This window comes from Solea solea, chromosome 16 (genome assembly GCF_958295425.1).
Source record: "Solea solea chromosome 16, fSolSol10.1, whole genome shotgun sequence".
In the NCBI taxonomy this organism is placed as follows: Eukaryota; Metazoa; Chordata; class Actinopteri; order Pleuronectiformes; family Soleidae; genus Solea; species Solea solea.
The window spans coordinates 17,370,546-17,391,836 of NC_081149.1; the positions used below are offsets into that span (position 1 = coordinate 17,370,546).

Genomic DNA, 21,291 nt, shown 5'->3' on the forward strand with positions numbered 1-21,291 from the left:
GCTCAGTAAAGAGCAGGTCGACTATGCAAAAATTCCCTGTACCACATCAGAGAGAGGATCTGTCATCTAGCAGTCATCTATTTTTAAATTTCCTATGTATGATGTATAATGCAAGTTGTAATTTTAGTACCATATAGGTTTGAGAATATTTTGTAAGAAGTATTTTAAAACCTCATCCCTTTACAAAAACAACATTTTTCTATGTTTTAAAATACATTCATAAATGTTTCTACCAATAGAAGCCCAGAAGCTGCCCTACTATGCCAGCTATGGCAACATGCGCCTGATGATCCACACACTGTGCACCAACCACTACCTGGACCTCATCATCACCTTCATCATCTGTATCAACGTCATCACCATGTCCCTGGAGCACTACAATCAACCTCGTGTAAGACGGAATGTTTGTCTGTCTGGGCAGAGAGAGAGAGAAAGAAAGAGAGAGACACCGTTTCTCCATAGGTGGAGAGTTGACTTGTGTGTGTGACCGATGAGCATGAAGAGACAGGTGCTGTTTTAGATGACAAGTGCAAACCAGGTCATTTATCTGTAGACACAGTTGTTCTCTGAACACCTCCCACACTGGCTATTTATTGGTAGAGGGTAACAAGCAAAGAAAATGTCTCTACTCAGTTATTGCAGGATGCAGTGTGTGGAAAGTGGAGCTTAAAAAGCTTAGTTTGTTTTAAAGGTAGACCTTGTGGTAGATTTATCAGGGCTGAAATCCTTCTGGAAGTCCAATGTGGTTTGCACTTTCATTTATGTAAGCAAAGAGCTGAGCAACTTAACTCTCACATCCCCGTCTCAAAGTAACTTGTTACCACAAAATAAACCCTTTTTTATGTAGACTATTAGTGTCTGTCTAACAACTTGTATTGTGAGTGGCTGTGGTTCATACAAAGGCGCTGTGGATGGACTGAATGCTGATTTGATGTGGGCTGTTGTCAGAGTGATGTTAGCTGTGCAGTACATGTTTCTGTCCATTCACATGTGATGATGGGAAGTTGTTAAGCCTGATAGCTTCTTTTTTTTGGCGCAAAAAAGAGAGGAAATTGATTATTCTTTACAAAGGATGCCCGTTTGACCTTTACAATTGAGCAGGCTTTCTCCAACTGGCCGAGCATCAGATAAATATCACAGGTCTTGGCCGTGTTTGTCAGCTGTTGGTCCTGACATTTGGCAGCCGCCCACATGTTGCAAGCTTCCGCTCTCTTTATGAAAGGATAAAACAGCTTGCAAAATTGGAACTAGAGTGACTAAAATGTGCTTACCTGAGAAATATTTGAATACCATGCAAATATAATTCTCTTTAAAATTTCGGGGACACTGTGTGTGTTTAGAGGAAGCTGTGTTTTTGCACTGACAATGCTTGATTTTATTCTGCGAACAATAGGTTCAGTTCTACAGTTTGTCCCTGCTGATGCTGCTGATATGCCACTCTTTACACTACACACACACACCTTTTCTTTCCTCTTTCTTCCCAGTCTTTGGATCTTGTGCTGAAGTACTGCAACTATTTTTTCACCTCCACTTTTGTGCTGGAATCAATTCTCAAACTCATCGCTTTCGGCTTTCGGCGCTTCTTCAAAGAAAGGTACAATGTGGATTTATACTTGAAGGTGCTGGTGGTGTGATGAGTGTTTCCCCTTTTGTCCGCATGTAACTGCATCTGTGTGCTTATCTATCAGCATTTTATGGCCTTTTTATGACCCCGTGGATTAGATGCTGCAAAAGGAGCTTTATATTTCACAGCAGCTGAAGAGTTAATGCCACCAAAAATAACATTGTCAATCTGTGTCTGCTCAGCAAAGCCACTGTTTTAATAGGACACAAACAATAAAGCACATAACATGCCTCCTTACATCCTATCTTGATATTTTGAATTAACATTGAATATAAATAGTGCTCCAATGAACAGTTCAAAGTGTAATATCTGAACAAATCCGCCTTTTGCTTTGATCACTATAACTGGAACACAGAGTCACACTTTCAACGATAAAGAGGATTATGAAATATTTTTAAATAATTGAGCTGGCTCTGATGTGTGTTCTCTTCTGTTATCACACTGTCTAAACCAAAAAAAATGGGTCAAATACTGATTTTGTGACAATTACCACAAATCATCACTGCTGTCAATACAAAAGGAAATGTCTTCTTTAAAGAAGCAAGAGATTGCAATTTTCTCCCAGATATCCATATTGCCATTCCACCAGCTGTCGAGTGTTTCAACACATACAATAACCAGCATGTCCAGTTGTGCTGTTATGTGATGTACTGTGTGTTATTGTCAGGATGTAGTAACCGATTGCCCCATTGAGGAAACAAAATCTGTCTAACCTCTGCAGGACTCACACCTCTGCACTGGTCTGCTCACTTCCACGTTCATTCACTCGGGGCCCAGATTAATCAATTTGTCACTCACTTAAATGTGCGCAGTGATGAGACTCGTGTCAGGGCCAAGTGATGACTAATCAAAGGCAGACAAAGATTTAGGAGCTTATATTACACTGATGGTAGTTTAATGTCATTGACTTATTTTGGTCAGTGAATTGAAGGAGGAGGGAGGGAGGATGAGGATAAACAGTAATAGGGAAGGAAGGAAGGAAGGAAGGGAGGGAGGGAGGGAGAGGCTCACAGGAAAGAGACGGATAATATATTTGAGGGGAAGCTGGACTGATCAAAGATTTAAAAAAAAAAGGTGAAATGGACAAAAAAAAGTGATGGAATGAGAATTAGATGGACGGATATAGACCGAATTTATTACACAGTTATCAGCCAGCACTTTGTCTCCTTTTATGTCGTGTCAGCAGCAGCTGTGAGCAGTCATTGTACATAGAGTGATTTATAATCTGGGGGAGACTTGTGAGCCAGCTTTACAACTGGGTTATTAGAGTAGCAGGTATAACACACAAACACACTGCCACCACGAGAACTGCATTTTTACTTAAAGTTTTGCATGCAGTATGTGTGCCAGGCCAAACCTTCTGAGCCTGAGCGTGAAGAAGGGATATACATCCAGCACACATTTGACCTGTAGATTCTTTTGTACTTGAATTATATTTAAGTTGTGAATGAAGTTGTTGTTTTAGAGGTAAATATAGAGATAAATGAACCTGGAACAAAAAGCAAACTAGGATCACATGAACTGTTGTAGAGTAGAGTGGTTAATGAACAACTAGTAGTGTCCAGATGCAGTGCAATCTCAGATCAGATGTTCTTTTGCTGTGACTCATACCGTTTACTTTCTATTTTCTCTAGCGAGAATTTACTGATGCCCCTAAACACATGTTACATGGAGACAGTCAGTAGACACATGAGTCAGAAAACCTGCACGCAGAGAAAATCATGTTGTTCTTGTTCAGTTCAAAATCTGTTCATTTGATCATCGTTAAAGTACGTTGTTGAAAAGTGAGTGGTTTTACACCATGGTAGTCTTATGGCACCCAGGTAAGTAGAGCCCCTGTAAATACAAGATTGTGTGTATGTATTGTATTACGTGATCGCTCCATCATGTGTTCTTAATTGCCAGATGGAACCAGTTGGACCTGGCCATTGTGCTGCTGTCAGTGATGGGCATCACCCTGGAGGAGATTGAGATCAGTGCTGCTCTGCCCATCAACCCCACGATCATCAGGATCATGAGAGTACTGAGAATAGCACGAGGTATATTCACACACACACACACACACACAAAACCACTGAGACATTAGCTGCAATGCAACAGCACATTGGTGTGTGATGTTTGTTTATCAGTTTTATTCCAACACACATTTGACCAAATCAATATTCAATTTCACTGAGAGTATTTACAGGAAGTACAGGACTTGTGCACGTGTGTGGTCTTTTATGTGTATTTTTGTGAGGACCACAAAGGGGGTAGACATTTAGTTGTGATGGTTAAGGTTAGTGTAAGGGGCTAAGTAACATGCAGCCAATGCTGCACAAACATGTGTGTTTAAGTGTGTGTGTGTGTGTGTGTGTGTGTGTTAAATTAACAACTGACCTTTCCACAGTTTAATGTTTCTCATTTAGTCTGTAATTGAACTCGAGGGATTTCCCCTTAAATGCCCTCACTTAAACTATCTCTCTCTCTCTCTCTCTCTCACAAAAACACACACACAGTGCTGAAGCTGCTGAAGATGGCGACAGGAATGCGAGCCCTGTTGGATACAGTCGTTCAAGCCCTGCCTCAGGTACACACACACCCACACACGCGCACACACACACACACTCCATTTGTTCAGACAACCCAAACAAAGCCTATACCTGACCCTTAATCCAAACTGATTAAGCCCTAAACTTAATCAGTTCCACATAAATTAGGTTTTGCCTTAATAGGACCAGGTTTGGTCTGCATGAGGACTACTGGCCCTGGTGAGGTAGGTGGACCAGAAAAGGTCCTAAAGAGGTAACAAATACACACACACACATAATCTCAGTCAGTAACCAGGATGTTCTTATCAGGTTTTTTTTCTCTGCTGTGTCTCATGATCGGACTTTCTGATTCTTACTTCTGATAGTATGATACGTTCACCGCTGCCCTGTGGAGGGGACAGAGTCTCTAACTGTTGCTGTTGTGTTTTTGTCATCTGTTGCCGTAGTTGCCCTTGACAGAAGTGTTTGATGTTATTGTTGCTTTGATTCTGCTAAATATTGACACTGATCGGCTGACCTTTTTGCCTGCTTCAGAAAGTCATCTCAGAGAGGAAACTCCACAAGTGTTCTGGGTAACATTGATAGTGATACAATGGACATGTACAGCACTTCGGTTTGTACAACATCCAAGCAGCTAAATTATTTACACATGTGCTTTTCCTACTGTCAAAATTGTCCAGTACCATGGAGAGCGCTCACGGTAAAGTTGTTTTTGCTCGCTGTTCTTACTAAATGGAGGTATCCTCTGTAGGCTTTGTAGGATGGTGTTGTGAATGACCAGATTAACAAAATAGGTGACAACAAAACACAGGCAAAGTTATCTTACACAGCATATATATTCATTCATTCTCTACCACCGGGGGCCAGTCCCAGCTGCCATATGGCCAAAAGCAGCGTACACCTCGGACGGGTCGCCAGTCCATTGTACATACATAGTGTATAATTAGGTATATTTAGTGATGCTATTTATATAACAATTAAGTCTTCTGTGATCATCTCATTTGTGCACATGCACACACGCACACAGACACACACACAGGTAAACATGTGGTATGGTGAACGAGAGATGGCCGAGGTGAGAGAGAGAGAACAGTTTCCTTGTCTTTCTTTTCTATTGATCCCCCTCTCATTAACACTGAGCCCTTTGCTCCATCCCGAGGGCACCGAGTGAGGTAATTAAAACTTGGGCTAATTAAACAGTTCCAGGAGGTCTCTGACAGTGTATACATATATATATATATATTTATACATATATGTGTGTGTGTATATTCAGGTCCTTAAAAAGAGCATGTTACACCTGGGGAAATATTCAATCTGAGGTGTGATTTGTTCCATCCCATAGGACTTTAATGTTCTAACTGACATTGCAACCAATCAAGATATAAGTGGGGGAAAAAAGGGATTGAACGAAAAACATTACTTTCAGTCAAGGCATAGAAATAATGACACGCTGCTATAATACATCACAGGATTTAATATAATGCTTCACCACTTACTTAAACAAACAGCTCGGTAATTTTAAATGATTTGTATTATAAAGGGGAATATCACTGAATTATTGTTGACTTAACAACAAGAAGGAAGCATTTTTAAATTCAAATACTATTATTTTACATTTATATGTAGCTTGTATGCACTCGCACACTATACTTGTATAAGAATTGAATATGAAAAACAAAACTCAGGCTAAATTACGGGCGCAATATGGCCATCAAAGAAAATAATGTGTGTGTATATTATGTATATTATGGTGCTGCTGTTCTGAATTACTCAGTTTGTGCAAATGACGGTACAGTTTCCACTCTCTTTGATGCCCGTGTATGTGTCATATTCACACACGTCCATGTGTTTGCTTGAGCATCTTCATCGTCTTCAGATACTGTATGTATTAGTGACACAATTGTTCCTCTTAAGGTTATAAGATAAGAGATAAGAGTATAAGATGTAATTCCCAGTGCTATTTTAAGGATTTCTCCCAGTCTATCATACACTACACTGCTAATTTGGTGACCAAAGTAGTAGTTAGCGTCTTGCTTACATGTTATGTAATGCACCCACGGTCCTTCTGACAGCTTTTTAAAGCGACATTTCCTGCCTAGACTTCTTTATTTGTTATTATTTCTTTCTATCCAGGAAGGGTGCGGGTATGCAGTGTGGCTCCTTCTTTGGCTACAAGTTACACAAGCTGTTCACCTAAATGTTAAAAGAGAAATTCATTTTCATTAGCCTGAAATCCTGACCATTCAGCAATCTCATCAGTGCATATCCTCATTACTAATGAAGCAGTATTGTTTGCAGAGTGGTACAGATTTTCGGCACGAGAGTGGGTTCTGAATCCCTGTAATGGGATTCGAATTTGCCCTGAGTGTTTATACCGTGCCGTATCATCACTATAAAGTTGTGGTAACAGCAGGCTGTTAAAAAATTCACAACTGCATCAGGGCTTCAGTTATATCGACGTCTCGGAGGAAGAACCAAGCAGGAAGCGGGATGATTTGGTATCAGCACACAGGAAAGTGTTGTACATCAGACACTGACTTAATAAATTAGCCCAACGCTTAAAACATAGTCACAATTGATGTTTGCATTCTGTGACATTGTGACATTGTTTATGACATATATATGACATGATGCTCCCCCCCCCCCTCTCTCTTTCTCTCATAAATCATACAAACCTGACACTTCACAAAGTCACAAAAGAGACAATATATAGGAACTGTGTAAAGAGCATCCTCCAGTCTGGACTGACAGCGCCCCCTCTGTGAGGTCACAGAGTCCGGACCTGAGTGGAGGATTTTATACAAACCTCCCTTAAAAATTTTACATGGTGCCATTGCCTCCAACGCTTTAATTTCTGTTCTTAATCCTACTGTTTTTAACCATTGTCCTTTCTGTAATGTGCACAAGGCTATCATCCATGATTTTATTGAGTGCAAGCGAGTACACGTTTTTAGTCTCTTTAAAGTCATTTTTTTCCTGAGGAGGTTTTTATAACTGAGCGGGCTACAAGAAAAATCAAAAGGGCAAAGCAAAAATGGCAATAATATATTATATGTGATGTAGGGGAAAAAAAAGGGGTATACAACCGAAATGGACAGGAAGCAATGGCAGTGTTTTGAGTGAACCTCAGAGCCAGACTGGTTCAAGTTCAGGTTTTATAAACGTATTGGTGACCTTGAGTCTTTTAAGAATTACTGGTGTTTTATTAACATCCTCTCTTGCTCCTGTGTGTGTGTGTGTGTGTGTGTGTGTGTTGCAGGTGGGTAACCTGGGCCTGCTCTTCATGCTGCTGTTTTTCATCTACGCCGCCTTAGGAGTAGAGCTTTTTGGAGAACTAGGTAAGTTCAACAACATCTACTTTTGGTGATTTGTCACATAAAACATGTAAATATTACGTAAACAGTGTTCTCTTTAACAGTGTTGACAGATAAGCCGTCTATTCAGTCTATTATTGGTCATCTTATAAATGACAGAAAGTCGTAGACCTTTACCTGTTCCTCACTCGGGGTGTATAGCTGGTGTTGTGGTCACCACACGGCATCCAGTCAGTTTACACTGTGTTGCTAAACTGTTAGACCAGATGGATTTAAAAAAAGAAGGAGACAAAAATAAAGATTTTTTTAATTATTTGGATTATATTTTGATCTCAGTGTGAATGGTTTCTGTCATGTATCATGTGGCAATGAACATAAGCTCTTTCACGAGTTGGATTAATCCCTGAACCATACTGCACATGCATGGTGGCAAATTAAAAGAAAATCCTACATAAAGCGTCTCAGAAGGTTTGGTCCACCACAAATCCTCAGATTAGCTTTCAGTCCCCTTTGACAGTGTTTACACTCTCTGAATTTAAGAGAAATGACCACTATTCTTCCAAAATGTATCACCATACTGACGAGGGAATGAGGATGTAGAGTGCTGACTAATACCTAAATCTAAAATCTCCTTTGTGATCTGTTGGGTTACGATGTGGTGAATGTTTCAGTTTTTCATCATTCATCAAAACATTTCATCCTTCATCCATGTGAGACAAGGGAGTGTATTGACATCGTGTGAAACTGAATGGCCTTTCTCTCGGAGTGCTATCACTAGTCTTTACCATGAAAAGGTCATTTCCTTTTCATCCTGTATTCGTGTTCATCAGTTTTCCTGCAATCGGGCAGCCATTAGAGAATCTACCAATTCCCACAGTAATCATCGTGTCCTAAAATACCCAAACTGAAGTCGGAGGATATACTTTCTTCTCTATTTTGCTGCAGCTGCAGCCAGTGGCAACAATACCATTGGAGCTTGGCAGAAGAACAGATTAGTGGTGAAGTGTCACTTTTCTTGAGGCCATTTCAAAGATTATCTTGGGCTGTAAGCTCAAAGACAACTAGTGTTTGCTCACATTGCTATTTATTTCATAGCGCAGACAAAGTTGGCTTGTTTGGACAGTCATCCAGGCGGCTTAGTGACAAAAATTGTGCATTCCTTCACATTTTCAAACAGCAATGATTGAATAAATGCCGAGCTTTCACATTCACAAGTGTCTTCTGCTTTTCCTTTCCCTCTCTGTTCCATTTCTGTCTCTTATCATCTCTCCTCTGTCTCATCTGTGATCCAACAACCTCTATCTATACTCCTTTTCTCGTATCCTCAGTTTGCAATCAAGATTACCCATGTGAGGGTATGAGTCGTCACGCTACCTTTGAGAATTTCGGCATGGCTTTCCTTACATTGTTTCAAGTCTCCACGGGCGACAACTGGAATGGCATCATGAAGGTAAAACAGTGGCATTTTTTTATTTGCCTGGATATAATGCATTTTTAACAAGTGAGGCAGAGATGCTGTTTTTGTTTTCCATAACACAGTGTGCACAGACTAACCCATGGCCTGATTATGCAGAATATTGAACAAACATCACATCGGAATTAGGTTCAAAAGCATTTTTTTGAAAATAAAGTAGACGCCTGAGAGAGACTCAGGTTTGTCAGAATCTCATCTTTCGCTCTATTGATGGCTGCTGATGAAATGGAAATGTGCTTGCTCAGCACTGTGGGTGCAGATTTCCGTACTGATGGGCCTCACTGCACACACACACACACACACACAGCACACCAATTTCCTGTACACACTTTTACTACCAGCACAGCTATGACCACTACCCCGCACACCTATGCTGCGAGGGGAATGGGAATTATGCTGCAGCGTGTCAGGCGTGGACCATTTAGCACACACTGAATACACTGTGCTGTGGATGGTAGTGAGTCATTAAGCAAAAGAGTGGGCTGCAGATGTTACCTCCCAGAGTAAATCTCTGTCATTTTAGCAATCAAATTACTACCTGGGCTGCAGGAGAGAGAGAGATCTGCTTTGGTTTGGTAAGAAGCAGGTAAGGCAGATAATTAGTCGTGCAGTGAGGAGAGAGAAGAAAGAAAATACCAAAGCAGAGGATGATAGGTAAGAGGGCAGTGGAGAGAAAAGGAAGCTGCAGTGATCTGTAATAAGGTGGCAGTTAGAGGAAGGGAAAGGAGTTAAAAGCCCTGACCAGTTATTGTGCTTTCTCCTCTTTAAAAGAAGGAAAGAACTACAGCAAAAAATAATAATAAAAAACAAGATGGAAAGGGAGTGAAGGCAGTAAAGAAGATGTTCACGCCGTAACTGTCGTGCCAAATTAGATATAAAAGACCATCTTCAGCTCGGGTGGCTGAAATTGTTTTATGTTGTCCCAGCTTATATGACATATGTGCAATTCCTCCAGAAAACACTTGTCACTTTGGTTCTGCTCTGACTGAACTCTGCTGTAAAAAGTAGAAGCACATCAATTGTGTGTTTTATGGTTTTTACAATAATATAACTTGTCAGAAACACAGTGAGTCTGGTTAACAGGAGTTACAACTATCATATAATTAACTAAAAGGAACTTGGTCACGTTTATGTGAAATGGCAATATATTTTCCATTATTACAGTGATTGTGTTGTCTTCCATTAATTATATCCACTTCCTCTACCTTCAAAATAAAATACCACTCGTGGCTTATATGTTTTTGTATTTTCTTATGAGCCTTTTCCATCTCCTCCTGACCAACCTTGTCCTCAATGTCTTTCCTCACTGATCTGCCTCGATGACACCAGGACACGTTGCGGGAGTGCCCACCAGACCACAGAACCGATGTGGACTATGCCTGCAATCCGAGCCTTCAGTTTATCTCGCCCATGTACTTTGTCTCCTTCGTGCTCACCGCCCAGTTTGTGCTCATCAACGTGGTGGTGGCCGTGCTGATGAAGCACCTGGACGACTCCAACAAGGAGGCCCAAGAGGAGGCGGAGATGGATGCAGAAATTGAGCTGGAGCTGGCCCAGGGCACCCTCTGTTGCATGGGTGCCCCCAGTTGTGGGGGTGGGGTTGGGGTTGTCGAGAAAGGACTAGTCAGTGTCGCACCAGGACCTGGAGGCCCGGCAGCAGCCAGGGAGCGAGGAGATGGCCGAGGTGAGAAGGGAGACGGAGTGAGGAAGATGCAACACTCAGTGGCCACTGCACACCAAGGACAGTACAACTCCTGTAACTCCACCCGGACCTTGTACTCACCAGCACAAGTGAGTATGTGTATGTTTGTGCATGAACACGAGAGAGAAAGAGAGAGAGAGAGAGATTGTGTTTATGTGCGTGGGCATGTGTGTCTGTAAGCTTACAGTAGATGTCTCAGGCCGATCTGGGGGATCAGGAACAGTCTGTTCTTGTGGTTTATATATATAAAAGAAAAAATCACATTTATTCAAAACTATTTCTAATCCTTTTGCATTGAATCCCAGATGTAATCCAGCAGTGTTTTAGCTGTAATGCTCTGCTGTGCTCCTTTAAAACTGATGGAACTTGAGAGCTGTAGAGTAACACAATGTAGGATTTGCTCTCGGGTTCTCCCCACAGTTTGTTAACGCTATCGTTTGTTGCAACTGTCGTAAACAAATCCCACATTGTGTCCCTTTAAATTAGCAGCAGTGATATCCAGCAGTTTCTGGTAAAATGATGGCTGGGTTGGAGGCAGATTAAGGCAGATTAAACATTGAACAGATTGTCAAATCAAGTCAACTTTATTTCTAGAGCACATTTAAAAAACAACCAAGGTGCTTTACAGATTCAAAGGCACAGCAACATAAAAGGTATAAAACATAGAATCAATAAAAAAATAGAAGTAAAACCATAAAATAGTGACATAATAGAATAATAAAATGGTAATAACGACATAGAAGTGTCCGGGTTGACTATTTTTATCCCGAAGTGAAGGCCAAGGAGAAGAGGTGGCTCTTTAAAAGCGTTTATTTAAAATGTTCAATGGTGTTCATGGATTTCTAAAAGCAGCCTGTTATTAGACCTCAGAGCTCGGGGTGGAGCGTGAAGAAAAAGAAGTAGATTGAGTTGTGTGAAGAAATCAATTAAAATTTAATAGCGTGAAGCTAGAATTTAGGTATTTTCCAAAATAACTGTCAAAGTGATATTCAACATATAAAAGTCAAGGTTAGGGCTTTTATTTTTAAATAGTGTTTTTTCCTTTTATTACTGTTGTCATAGCAAGCAGTGGAGACGCAAGCTGCTTTTCACGCTCAGGGTAAATTTGATGAAAATATAGTTTGATTACATGCACCTCACAGTCAGGCAGTAGATGGTCACTTATTTTTTTTACTCGGGGCCTCAAAGACAAACACATTCTGATTACGAAATCACTAATAATAGACAAAGATATCTAGGCAGACACATATAAGGATGAGTCATCGGCTGCCATGAAGAGTTTCACCTTTGTAGCTAAACCTGGCGTCATGAAGCCATTTTTAACAGTGTTGGCTGAGAAAAGAAACTTAATGCAGACCACAGAGAACATACTGGCAGCAGCTTATCACACACACACACACACACACGTAGACACACACACACTCAATCGCCCTCTCATTCCCTTGAATACAACGGATCTGCACAGCACAGGTCCTTTGTTTGAAGAAGTGTGGAAAATGCGACAGCACTATGACTGTAATTTGTTTATTCATGGAAATACAAGTCTTCTTCTTTTTTGTGCTGTCTCAAATATATTTAGTTTTCTAATAATAATAATGATCACAAATCATTAACATAATTATGCAGGGTTGCAGCCACAACTATATTACACAGTGAAGAAGTCGTTTTTGACTGTATGGTGAAAGACTTGTAACACACACACACACACACACACACGCAGAAAGCGAGGGGAAGGGGTCAGAGAGGAGAGATAATAGATTAGTCAGTGACAGTCAGATAGAGGCTGTAATTAATTTCTTCTCACACCTCCCTCTCTCTCTCTCTCTCCCCTCTCTCTCAAACTTCCATTTCCTGTCGATGGGCTCCATTGTTGTCCACTAATACAGTTATTAATGGAGGGCAGCACATAGGCCACCGCAGTCAATCAAACATTATATATCAATGCTGCACATACACATAGTGAACTGTCTTGGGACTGGACTGCCCGTGTGAGAGAGTACAGTATCTACACTTGCACACGGAGCTGGATATGGCCGAGTCAGTTTATCCTCGATGATGTCGGGACATTTATAACACTGGGAGGACAGCGTTTTCCAGCCCACTCATTTACAAAATCTGAGCCACGAGTGATTGTAGTATAACAGTGTGACTCAGAGATGTGCGTTTGCATAACTGATCTGAGTGCTGTAAGTAATGCGGTAGAAATACTTCACAAAAATAGCCTCGTGTTGGGATTGAGGACCTCGTCCCACGTTGTCTTTTGGGCTATATCTGCTCACAATAATACATTTATTGTTTTACGGTTATGAATGCTCTGCAGGCGCGGTGCGTACAATTCATTGTAAAGGGCAGGTTCATTTTTCTGCCAGGATGGGTTTCCAAGAAACCAATCGGAAATTTAAGCGAGAGTGGATCATTTAACACACGCAAAAGTGCCGACTGATTCATCTGAATTGCTTTTATCCTAATCATGCCGAGTACAAAGCAAATGCTTAAATTTTAAATTGTTTCAACAAGGTATTGAACAGCCTAATTGAGGTAATATATCAAACGTAATTGCACCACTTTCAGGGCTTAAGGCTGTGATAGTAAAATGATGTTTTACGTGGCTAATGGAGGTTTTGTAGTCACATTACTGGGGAACAGTGTTTGGCTCTGAAGGCCAACAAAGTCATCAGGGGATTTGTTCTAGTTTGCTGTGTCTGTGATGTTTTTTGAAAGGATTATCAAAAATTAAATCTAATTTAAAATTTGAAATCTACATACATGTGGGTGAACATGAAAGTGTGACTGTGCATAAATAAGTCAATATAACATCATACCTAAGTGTGCACTCAGGCATTTTTATAACCCTTTGAATGGTCTATGCGTTTCCCTGCGTGTTCTTTGTGCACGTTTTGCACCTCCGTGCAACACTGGTCTGCCGGCCTGCGTCCCGTTTTTTGTGTGTGTGTTATGTCTGTGTGTGTGTGTGGGTGTGTGTGTGTGTAATGTATGTTCCAGGAAAGCCAATGGCTGGATAGCGTGTCTCTCCTGATCAAGGATACCTTAGAGGGGGAGATGCTGATGATCGACAACCTTTCTGGTTCTGTCTTCCACCACTACTCATCCCCACCGCCCATCTGTAAAGACTGCAAGAGCTACCCACAAGAGGTACCATGCCGGCGACTTAAGAACACGCACATTCATGTAGTACACGTGTGCGCAAACACGCAGGGCGTAGTGTGTCCAGTCAAACATTGTCAAACATTATCAAACATTTCAGAATCACTCACGCATTATTTATTTCTTATACCGAAAGTAAGAGATCATGTCAGTGTTGTAGTCACTTTTTTCTCCTTAAGCAAAACTAACCGGATCACTGTCAGGCAAATATTTTACCTTTTACCTTAAAGCAAATAAAGGGAAATGCAGGGTAATTTGCAGTTATCCTCACTTATTGTTGCACCATCTTTGGTTGTCCATTTAACAGCCAGAACTGACTGCATCGTCTGATTGAAATTGGTACACCTTATGTCTGGTGGCGGGGAAGGACATCAGTGCAGACACAGAAGTGAGAGGCTCACGTTGTCACTGTTGCCCCTGCAGTTTCACACAGGTGCCACATTTAGATTTCGTTTGCAAACTCGGCTCAGTAGACACAAGACGCAGGGCCAGCACCGCCCGCTGGATATTGCTAGAAGGTTAGCGCGGTGTTTCAAATTATGATTGTTTGGACACGGAAGATGAGGACAGGCTCGGGTTGGAAAATTCCGGCTGATAAGGCTGGGGTGAACGCTGCGAGATGAATGACAAGTGTGCGGGAAAATGAGCAGCAGAGCAAAGAGGCCGATGGCAGGTGGAGCAGGGCTGGGAGATTTAAAGCAGCAGGAAAGGAAGGCTCGGCAGGATGAGATTTGATGTCGGGGCAGAGGATATATACATTTCTTATAAAAACGGCATCTGACAAGCTGGCAGCACATGCACTGGGAACACAATGACAGAGAAACTGGAAAAGTAGGAAGAAAGGGGGAAGAAAACGTGGAGTCACCTGTTAGACCTGGACTGACACCTCTGCAGCTCTGCTCGTTCCTGGTAGAGATAAGAGGGTGATATTTTAAAAACTTTTATTTCTGCTGGAGCAAATGTTGGTCATGGTTCAACTTTCTGATGTGCTTGGGTCAGTCGGGAATGATCCACTAAAGGCCCCTGACATAAAAATCAATCTCATACAGTATATCTTGCATGAAATGTTTAATAAAATCAAAGGAGCCGCTTCCTATTGTATTTGAGAGGCCACTTTTTTTTACAGATCTGAATCATCCTTTTGATGCTCCACCCCTTCCCAGCATGACACACCTTTCAAATGCATCATCTCCATCATAGTGAAGCGCAAGCCACCTTTCGTTCTCCACTCTCTTCCTGCTCAACAGTCTCCAAAAAACACTAAAGGAATTTCCTCATCCTCATCATCTGCTTCCCCAAAAACATCACTCTCAGCTTCCTCTTTGGTTAACGTTCGAAGAGCTGTGTCATGGCAGTCTTAAGATGATTGGTAAAAAATGTCCCTATGTGCTGCAGAGAAATGAACCTGAAGGTCCAGTTTGAAATAATTTCATACTGAATGCAAGTCATTTTACAAATATGTAGAAATAGAAATACCAAGAAACTTAACACTTTATTACTATTGTGTGTGTGTGTGTGTTTGGTTAAAAAGACACACACACACACACACCATGACCAGCTTGCATGCATGCACATTTGCATCAGGGACACTCATCTTTTACACACATACAATACGTGTAGTCCGGATGAAAAATGTTTCTCAACCCCCATGCTTTCTCAACCCCCATGGGCTATTATGATGCAGTATAATAGAGAACGTCAGCCCTTAATTAAAAACAATATCAACACATGTGATCAACATTCACAGAAATGTGGATTGATGAGTTTTATGACATGCCCCTCCCTTTTTTACACTAGAGATATTGCATAAAGCCCTTACTAACAAATCCACCGTCCTGTGTCAGTGATGTCCATCACTATGAGAAAGTGCAGTGGGTCAGTACAGAAGAAGCAATAAATGGGCTCCGCACCTCCTCACCTGTCAGTCGTGCTTTCTGCTTGTCTACAGATGCTGTCAAATCATCAATCTTTCCTGCTCTTCTTTTACATGCCTCCGCCCCCCACCCCCCAGTGGTCCCTCTGCTCTTTGGGTGATCACTCGCTCTGTCTCTGAATTACAGTATCCGATCCTGTGTTCTGATCCCCTTCTCACATTGTGTGGGTTTGATGCAGATGACCTTTGCTGTATGTGAAGCGTTATTGTGTGTGTGTGTGTGTGTGTGTGTGTGTAAGGACATTAATCAAGTGACTGCTTAATAATAAGAACGTAGGACCTACTCCAGTATGAGACAGACGAGGCCAGTTCCTTTGTTCAAACATGCAACCACTGACTGTTGCTGGCAACTGTTTTTCGGGCAGAAACACAACTAATCCAGCCGCCGGTGACTAAGTAGAATTGACCAACTGGGGAATTGAGCTTGAAGCCAGAGGGTTGTCAGTTTGAATCCTGGGACAGTACAAGGGCTGAGGTGCCCCTGAGCAAGGTACCTAACCACCGTTGCTCCCTAGGTTCCTGTGTTCACTAACGGTGTTTATAGGGATAGGTTGCAGGCAAAAGTTAAATTCACTTTCACTGACTTTTTTTGTGTGCACTTATGACAACTCTAACATTATTGCTGTTGCGTGAATGACTGCATATGCGGACTATGTCCTGATTAGGACCATGGAGGAATTTGATATGGCCGTGAGATATTAGCTGCTCATTCTTACAGTATTTTCTTACCCGGTCACAAAATCTTCCCCTCTCATTGCCTCCCTGCAAGCGGTGCCTAACTGCTGACGCTGGAGTGGGCATTTTTTAATAGGTTCTTGCCCGAGTTCCTTATCTTGTTTGTGAACAACCTTCAGTATTGCTGCAGATATACCGAAGCCACTGTGTAGCAACTTCTCCTGCACCCACTGTGACGTGACCATTACCTGTTGTTAAATATACCAACCAATGACTGGTAGGGAGGTTATTTACACTGTACTTTAGAGACACAGAGAAAGTCGGCAATGATGGAGCTGCCACATAATGTAGCAGTAAAAGTGGGGACTGACGTATTCGTATAAAACAGAATAACTGCTATGTGTTGCCTTAAGTGTAAGATTTGCATTATTTTGCCTCGGCTTTGCTCTCTTACTTTACCCACTCTCACTTTGTATCCCTCTCTCTCTCTGTCTCTCTTTCCTTTCTTTCTCCTCCCCCTTTGGGGCACGGGCAGTGGTAATTTATTGCTGCATATAAGCCATGAATCTTCCCTGTATGAACCTCCTTCCCTTTCTCATCTACTGGCACATGTTAATATATCGCTACTAGGCCTCACTCCATAGCATTTCACTGGGCCCTATTTCAGTACCCTTTTTAATTTCACTCTCTGCAGCCATTCATTGATGTGGCGCTGCTTCGGCACATCGGCGCGCGCACAGATCTCTGAAGTTGCACTCCAGCTCGCCGTTGCCTTTTGAAATTGTGCACAAAAATGTGCTGCATAGAGAGGTGGTGATAGGATTGTTAGCCGAGAAGCTTCAGCTTACAGGGGATTCATGCAGTGATAATTCAAACCCACTTCAGGAGCCATATGGGCAGACTAACCTGCAGCAGCGATGAAATAAACTTAGCTGGAACCGATGTATGTGAACAAATGGCAGAGGGAGATAATAACTGTTGGATTCATTCACTGTCATTTCCCACTCATTCAGTGTTTACTAATATTGTCTTATTAGAATTACTGTATGGGAGAGTTGGAGAGGCTATTACCAGAAAAAAAAAACCATATCAATGTATATTTGTGTTTGAGACACTCTTTTAGTCCACATATCGATGTCTTACCTCTTATTTATATATGTCTGTGGCTCTGGGAAACATTTGTTCAGACTATGATGACAAAGAAATGCTATTCCTTTGTGAAATCTCTCACCCTGCTTTCTTTACAGGCAGGTGACAGAGCATTTTGGCCACTTTGAATTGTCAGCATCTGGTGACGCATGTCGAGGCTTGGCCGAGGTTTCACCTATCTCTCTGTGTAGCTCATCATGGCCTACAAGGCAAACTGTTGGAACAAACAAGTCATACAACACATGCTCAAGACAGATGCATGATTAAATGTTACGTCTTCAGATTCGTGCCAAAGTCGCAATCATGTTCTATTAGTTCGATGAATTTTTCCGGGAAGTGTAAAATGCTGCCTGAGACGTGAATAACTGAGCTCGCTTCCTTGCAGCAGATCAAGATGGCAGAGATTGAACAGGCATCACTAAAATCAGAGCAACTGTCAGACAAGTCCTCATCCCCTGCCCTACCAGACGACCTCAGCCTGGATGAACATACTGCCTACCAGCTCCTGGCACAGGAAGGCAAGGTGAGCATGCACACTGAAGTGGGACTAGTAAGTACATCGTTGAAAACTCCATGGGAGCACTTGTTTTTTGTAAGACCAAAATTACAGTGGGGACATTGTTTGGGAATAAAAAGGTGTGTTTGTAGTATTTGTGATTTACAAGGTTGTCCTGTCATTGCAGACGGGAATGTTGTTGTTAAAGTGCAGCATGACTCCTCTATTGCACACCTTACACACACGAAATATGGATGTGAGTGTTCAGCCCGATAATCCCGTGCAAGACGCACAGATTTAGATTTTACTTGGAGTTAGAAATGCCAGTGTTGTAATCTTTACACAGAATTTACAAGCAGATCTGTCTTCTGTAAAAACATCTTTAGAGAAACAGAAGTCCACTGACCACTGCAGTGCTAGTTGTACCACAAAGTCATCGTTTAACTTCTAGTGTGGGCTCCAATTTGTATTTGACATGCACAACGGGGGTGGAGTGGCTCAGTGGTTAAGACTGCCTGTGTGGTTAAGACCCTGTGTGCAAAGACCTCATGGTCGCAAGTTCAACTCCACCCCTGGCAGGTTGTACTCAATTCCCTTGTAAGTCGCTTTGGATAAAAGCGTCTGCTAAATGACATGTAATGTAACAATGCTCTGGCACTTTGTATTTCTACCTCCCCAAAGAGGATGAGCACCAGAAATGTTGGCAGAGGCTCACTGATGTTATTTTTTTTTTCTACTCAATGCTGAAAACAAATTACCATTGTAAAATGTTTTAATGGCTATGCTGTAAGATCTCATGTGGAATATAGACATCAATCCTGGCCTCCAAAATCCACATTATCTCCTCTCGCTGTATCGGTGGTAACTGCCTTGTCTTTGAAGATTCCACACTCTCTTCCCACCACAGACCTTCTCATTAATAAATCTTTCCACCATATTCTCTGTAGTTGAAACCCTGTGTGGCCATCAAGCCTTCCTCTCTTGCACCTATTCAGCCCTTTTTTTTTGCATTTATCTGCTTCTCTTACCCCTCTTTTAATTGCAAGCATTTACTGCACCTTTCCATAACCCTTGTATCCCCATACCTTATCATTCACCCGTCTTTGTAATGGGGTAATGGTCCTTGGTTGTAGATATCCAGATAAGCCTACCATGCATATCTGAAGCGGCTCATTAGAGGATGGGGAAGAAAGAGGGGGGCGGAGAGAGAGGGAGAGGTAGGAGGTGAGAGGGCAACTAAGGTTAGGGATTAGGTGAGAATTTCTCGGTCAGAAAAGCAACCGTGCGAGCACTCGATGATTGTGCAGTCCAAACAAACTTCTGCCATAATCTGCTGCTTGCCTCCTGCTTTTGCAGCTGTCACACACACACACACACACACACACACACACACACACACACACACACATACACTAAGAAATGCATAACCAAACATGTATTGGTACAATGTACTGTATAAGATTAACATGACAATACCAGGCTGTTGTGGCTCATAGTCAGTTCTCACCCCTTCACGAGTACTAAGCCTGAGGGATGAGGTGAATTAGAGGCCATGTTTGATATCTGCTGGATGCCTGAGGGTCTACTCTTTGCTTTATTCATTCCCATCTGGTTTTAGCTGAAGCAGGAGTTGTCACTTCACCGAATGTCTTATGTTAAGATATGTCACACGCACCCAAGCTACACCTGTGACTATGAAAGTCAAAGAATGTTTAAAAACACAATTTTGTAACCAACGTCCACATATCTGATTTACTGCTTTTAAAAAAAAAAGGAAAAATAGGAAAATATCACACATTCATGTGCCCTGGAAGATCAAGACGTTCTCTCCAATGTCAAATAATCTGCTTTCTTCCAGAAAAGCTGCAGCAGTGACTCTCGCAGCTCTGAAGAAGCCAGGGGTGGGGGAAGTCATATAGGAGGCCACCAGACTCAGACAGTGGTGCAAAGCCTGGTGCAGGGGCTGGGCCAGTCCTGCAGTGCCCTCTGCACTGGTGTTGAGATGGAAACGACGCTACAGGAGATGGAGCTGCAGACACATCAACCGCCTGTGTGCTCACCTCACTGCAGCCCAGGTGAGTAAATATAGAAAAGTCATGCTGGCTGTGTTGCCAGGCGCATTTTCAAAGAAACATATCAATACTGTAGTTTTAATTTGTTGTTTGTACGAACTCTACTAACATTAAACATGATGTATTGTTCTGGTCTGTCTGACACACAATAATCAAATCATTTGATTATAAAAAGTCTTTATAATCAAAAAAGTGAAATTGTACCCTCTCTTGAGCAGATGAGCTGAGGTAGAATAAAAATGTCAGCACATTAGCTTCAGAGTGGTGAACTATTTACACTTTGACATGTAAACTGCTGCAGTATTCACACTCACAGTTCAGCCAATGACCGATGACTGTTTTCAGAGCATGCCTCTCTAGTGTCGCGTGTTGTCTGACCTTCCTATACTGTCAAAAATAATTAGTTCATCTTTAAAGGCTAATAATGCAACATTTGTCAGCAGCCAAAAAGGATCAAACTGTAGAATAGAAAGCCGTATAAAATGGTGGGTCAAGATACTTTGATCAGCCACAACATAAACACCAGTTAGGTGATGGATTGTTGAAACTAACTATACATTTTCTTTAGGTCCTTAAAATGTAGAAAAGAATAAGAAGGAGAAGCACTTTTTGACATGAAAAGACATCCTCATGCAAAAAAGACTAGATCAGAGGAAACAATCGAGAAAAACTGATATCAGGATAGAAATGGAGAGCATGTATTCGCTCCTCGAGGTGGTGTGTCCAGGAACAGCCACAAGGAAAGAAGGAAAGAAACAAAGAACGACAAACAGGAGCCAGTGGCATTTCCTATCTCTCCCATCTGCCTGCAGAGTTCTTCCACCCTGCAGGAGCAGTCATCCCAGCACCTCGGAGTCGGAGCCTGAGGCTGACAAGAGGACTTAGACTGACCTCTCCAGCCTCCTGGGCTTCACTCCGCTCCCCAGGAGGCCATAGCAAGATGCTCTGTACACAGGTAGGGGGCAGAACACTGCAGAAGGGCAAAACACTGGAAAACTGGACACAACTAAACAACAGCGGTGATATTACATTGAGGTGTAGACTTGATGTTGAGCTCATAGCAGATAGGTCTAAGCAATAGTCCTTCACATCATTCCTCATAAAGCCTGGACCTTTAAGCAAAAGTGACTTACCTAGACGAGAAATAGGTGATAAT

General features: G+C 41.9%; 1 protein-coding gene across 3 annotated transcripts in view; it reads left to right on the forward strand.

Moving 5' to 3' along the window:
* cacna1ia (calcium voltage-gated channel subunit alpha1 Ia) overlaps positions 1 to 21,291 on the forward strand; it is a 64,721-nt gene that overhangs the window by 39,389 nt on the left and 4,041 nt on the right. Inside the window, exons 24-34 of one of the 3 annotated variants that reach the window (XM_058652608.1) lie at positions 240 to 391; positions 1,485 to 1,594; positions 3,530 to 3,663; positions 4,123 to 4,193; positions 7,415 to 7,493; positions 8,798 to 8,919; positions 10,273 to 10,734; positions 13,649 to 13,798; positions 17,953 to 18,090; positions 19,922 to 20,138; positions 20,948 to 21,090. In XM_058652608.1, the coding sequence (XP_058508591.1) occupies positions 240 to 391; positions 1,485 to 1,594; positions 3,530 to 3,663; positions 4,123 to 4,193; positions 7,415 to 7,493; positions 8,798 to 8,919; positions 10,273 to 10,734; positions 13,649 to 13,798; positions 17,953 to 18,090; positions 19,922 to 20,138; positions 20,948 to 21,090 (1,778 nt within the window). The remainder of the gene's footprint in view (positions 1 to 239; positions 392 to 1,484; positions 1,595 to 3,529; positions 3,664 to 4,122; positions 4,194 to 7,414; positions 7,494 to 8,797; positions 8,920 to 10,272; positions 10,735 to 13,648; positions 13,799 to 17,952; positions 18,091 to 19,921; positions 20,139 to 20,947; positions 21,091 to 21,291) is intronic. The other 2 variants (XM_058652609.1, XM_058652610.1) reach the window with 2 other exon arrangements.